At 43.1% G+C, this 3098-nt stretch overlaps 1 protein-coding gene across 1 annotated transcript; it reads left to right on the top strand.

The window, feature by feature from the left end:
• Window positions 1–1206: 1206 nt before the first annotated feature.
• On the top strand, window positions 1207–2151 carry LOC100460158 (olfactory receptor 4D6). Its single transcript, XM_002833643.4, has one exon. The coding sequence runs from the start codon at window positions 1207–1209 to the stop codon at window positions 2149–2151; it is 945 nt and encodes a 314-aa protein (XP_002833689.3).
• Window positions 2152–3098: the final 947 nt, after the last annotated feature.

The following is a 3098-nucleotide window of genomic DNA, read 5'->3' as shown; positions in this document are numbered from 1 at the left end:
GTGCCAATAGCAAGGTCCAGGCTTCCCAGAGTGCCAAAGAAGAGTACTTATGAAGGCCTGACTCTTCTCTTTTTATAAGGGATGAGATGAGGATTAGGTAGTCAGGCTACTTAATAAACTGTTTAAGCCTTATATACACACTAGTATTCTGGTAAGCCAAAGTAAGACCCAGACTCTCTGATTGCTCAGAGTGGTACAGTGGAAAAACCTCTGGAGACTATGTTAAAGAAAAATTATTCACCAGAAAATTATTAAAGACAGGAAGATAGATTTCATTTAAAACTCTTGCAACAGAAGAAAAAAATTGAACTCAACTCGAAATATAGCAAAGACAAGTGAAGATTTATAAGCAATGAGCAGAGTAAGGGAGGTCAGTGGATTGAAAATTACTAAGAAACGATATCAAAGGTAGGGTGGTTCTTGCTAAACTGGCATAAAAGAATTCTAGCTAAAGACTGGCCAAGGACTTAGACACAAGGACTTAGATATTGAGGGTGAGGGATGAGGTTAAAAATAATAAATATATAAAAGGGTAAGGGGTGAATAATTTGATTAGATTTCAAGGGTGAGGAATTCTCATTAAACTGATTTGGCAAGATTCATGTTAAAATTGGGCTCAGCAAAGACAGACACAGAAGGTCAAGGTTGAGTAATAGTCGAGAAAGGGGCTCAGAAGGGCCTAACCAACATTTGGTCAAGGAGGGAATCTTTTTCAAGTCAGGAGAATGATTTGGATTTGAATCCTCGATTTACAATTCACTAATTTTGCGACTATGCAGATGTGAGTAAGTCATTAACTGCTGTAAAGCTTCAGTTTTCCCATATATAAAATGGAGATAACCATTCTAAAGACTCTTCAGAAACTTCATGAGAATCTAAATCAAGATGAGCTATTGCAGGTGAAAGCCCTTGGTAAAGCATAGGCAAACGGCCACAGTCCATCCATCTCTCTCTGGTCAGAGTGAGGATACAGACATGTGATGGTTTTTTCCTGTTAACGCAAGGTATTTACAATAAGAAGAACCATATGAAAGAAGAATTTCCAGACCACAAAGGGAAGATTGGCCCAGTTTTTCTGTGTAGTCATGATGACCTGGATGCTGGAGAACAGTATGTGATCAATGATTTTGCCACCTCATGTAGCCATAATCCAAGTTCTAACATATCTTTGCCCAAGGTAGGACCTGGAAGAGAGTCATCCCCATCATGGACCACATCAACCACACTAATGTGAAGGAGTTTTTCTTCCTGGAACTTACTCGTTCCCAAGAGCTGGAGTTTTTCTTGTTTGTGGTCTTCTTTGCTGTGTATGCAGCAACAGTCCTGGGAAATGCACTCATTGTGGTCACTATCACCTGTGAGTCCCGCCTGCACACTCCTATGTACTTTCTCCTGTGGAACAAATCAGTCCTGGAGGTCGTTTTTTCATCTATCACCGTCCCCAAGTTCCTGGTGGATCTTTTATCAGACAGGAAAACCATCTCCTACAATGGCTGCATGGCACAGATCTTTTTCTTCCACTTTGCTGGTGGGGCAGATATTTTTTTCCTCTCTGTGATGGCCTATGACGGATACCTTGCAATCGCCAAGCCCCTGCACTACATGACCATGATGAGGAAAGAGGTGTGGGTGGCCTTGGTGGTGGCTTCTTGGGTGGGTGGTGGTTTGCATTCAATCATCCAGGTAATTCTGATGCTTCCACTCCCCTTTTGTGGCCCCAACACACTGGATGCCTTTTACTGTGATGTGCCCCAGGTGGTAAAACTGGCCTGCACTGACACCTTTGCTTTGGAGCTTCTCATGATCTCTAACAACGGACTGGTGACCTTGCTCTGGTTCCTCCTGCTCCTGGGCTCCTACACTGTCATTCTGGTGGTGCTGAGATCCCACTCTGGGGAGGGGCGGAACAAGGCCCTCTCCACATGCACGTCCCACATCCTGGTGGTGACTCTTCACTTCGTGCCTTGCGTTTACGTCTACTGCCGGCCCTTCACGACGCTGCCCACGGACACAACCATATCCATTAATAACACGGTCATTACCCCCATGCTGAATCCCATCATCTATTCCCTAAGAAATCAAGAGATGAAGTCAGCCATGCAGAGGCTGCAGAGGAGACTTGGGCCTTCCGAGAGCAGAAAATGGGGGTGAGCAGTCAGATGGAGAGTGGAAGTCTGTCTGACTTAGTTTTCTCAAAATGCTAGCCTAAGAGTAACAGGTAGCTAGCTCTTCTTCCACCACTTCATTGTATATCTTCATAGCCACTCGATTCTATTAGCTGGCATATACAAACAAAAAGAAGAAATCAAATTAACAATGTGAGCTATTGAGCTTGTGGACTTAGGAGAAGAAGGGGGTATAAGGTTGAAATCAATACCCTAAATGCTTTTTGGTGTTATCTGTGACTCATACCAACACTTATCTCACTTTCAGCACCCGTAATATGGAAATATCATTACTTGCTCACAAGTTTGTCAAAAGAATGAAATGTGATCAATGCTGTGAGGATGATAGTTGTGAAGGTTAGTACTGCTCCTGGCATTAATCAGGTATTCAATCAACATTCCCTACTACCTATCCCTCTCTTTCTAAATGTGCATATACACAGAATATGGCCTCATTTATTTCATATATGCTTCCTCTGGTGACTCTGCTATATCCAGTCAATTATTGAAATCACTTTATTATTTTTTTTTTTTTTGAGATGGAGTCTTGCTCTCTTGCCCAGGCTGGAGTGCAGTGGCGCTATCTCGGCTCACTGCAAGCTCCGCCTCCTGGGTTCATGCCATTCTCCCGCCTCAGCCTTCTGAGTAGCTGGGACTACAGGCGCCCGCCATGACGCCCGGCTAATTTTTTGTATTTTTAGTAGAGATGGGGTTTCACCATTTTAGCCAGGATGGTCTCAATCTCCTGACCTCGTGATCCACCTGCCTCGGCCTCCCAAAGTGCTGTGATTACAGGCATGAGCCACCGTGACTGGCCTTGATTTTATATTTTAAGTACAGAATCTTAAGTATATTTCACCAATTAGTGAAAATGGAAGGAATATTTAAACTGTAAGTCAAATATGTACATGGACAAATTTATACATGGACCAA

Source organism: Pongo abelii, chromosome 9 (assembly GCF_028885655.2).
Source record: "Pongo abelii isolate AG06213 chromosome 9, NHGRI_mPonAbe1-v2.0_pri, whole genome shotgun sequence".
NCBI classification, from domain to species: Eukaryota; Metazoa; Chordata; class Mammalia; order Primates; family Hominidae; genus Pongo; species Pongo abelii.
The sequence above is the reverse complement of the archived record's forward strand: the minus strand, read 5'-3'. Positions and strand labels throughout refer to the sequence as shown.

Coding starts and splice junctions, on each gene's coding strand:
- LOC100460158 (XM_002833643.4), top strand. CDS start 1,207: ATGGACCACATCAACCACACTAATGTGAAGGAGTTTTTCTTCCTGGAA.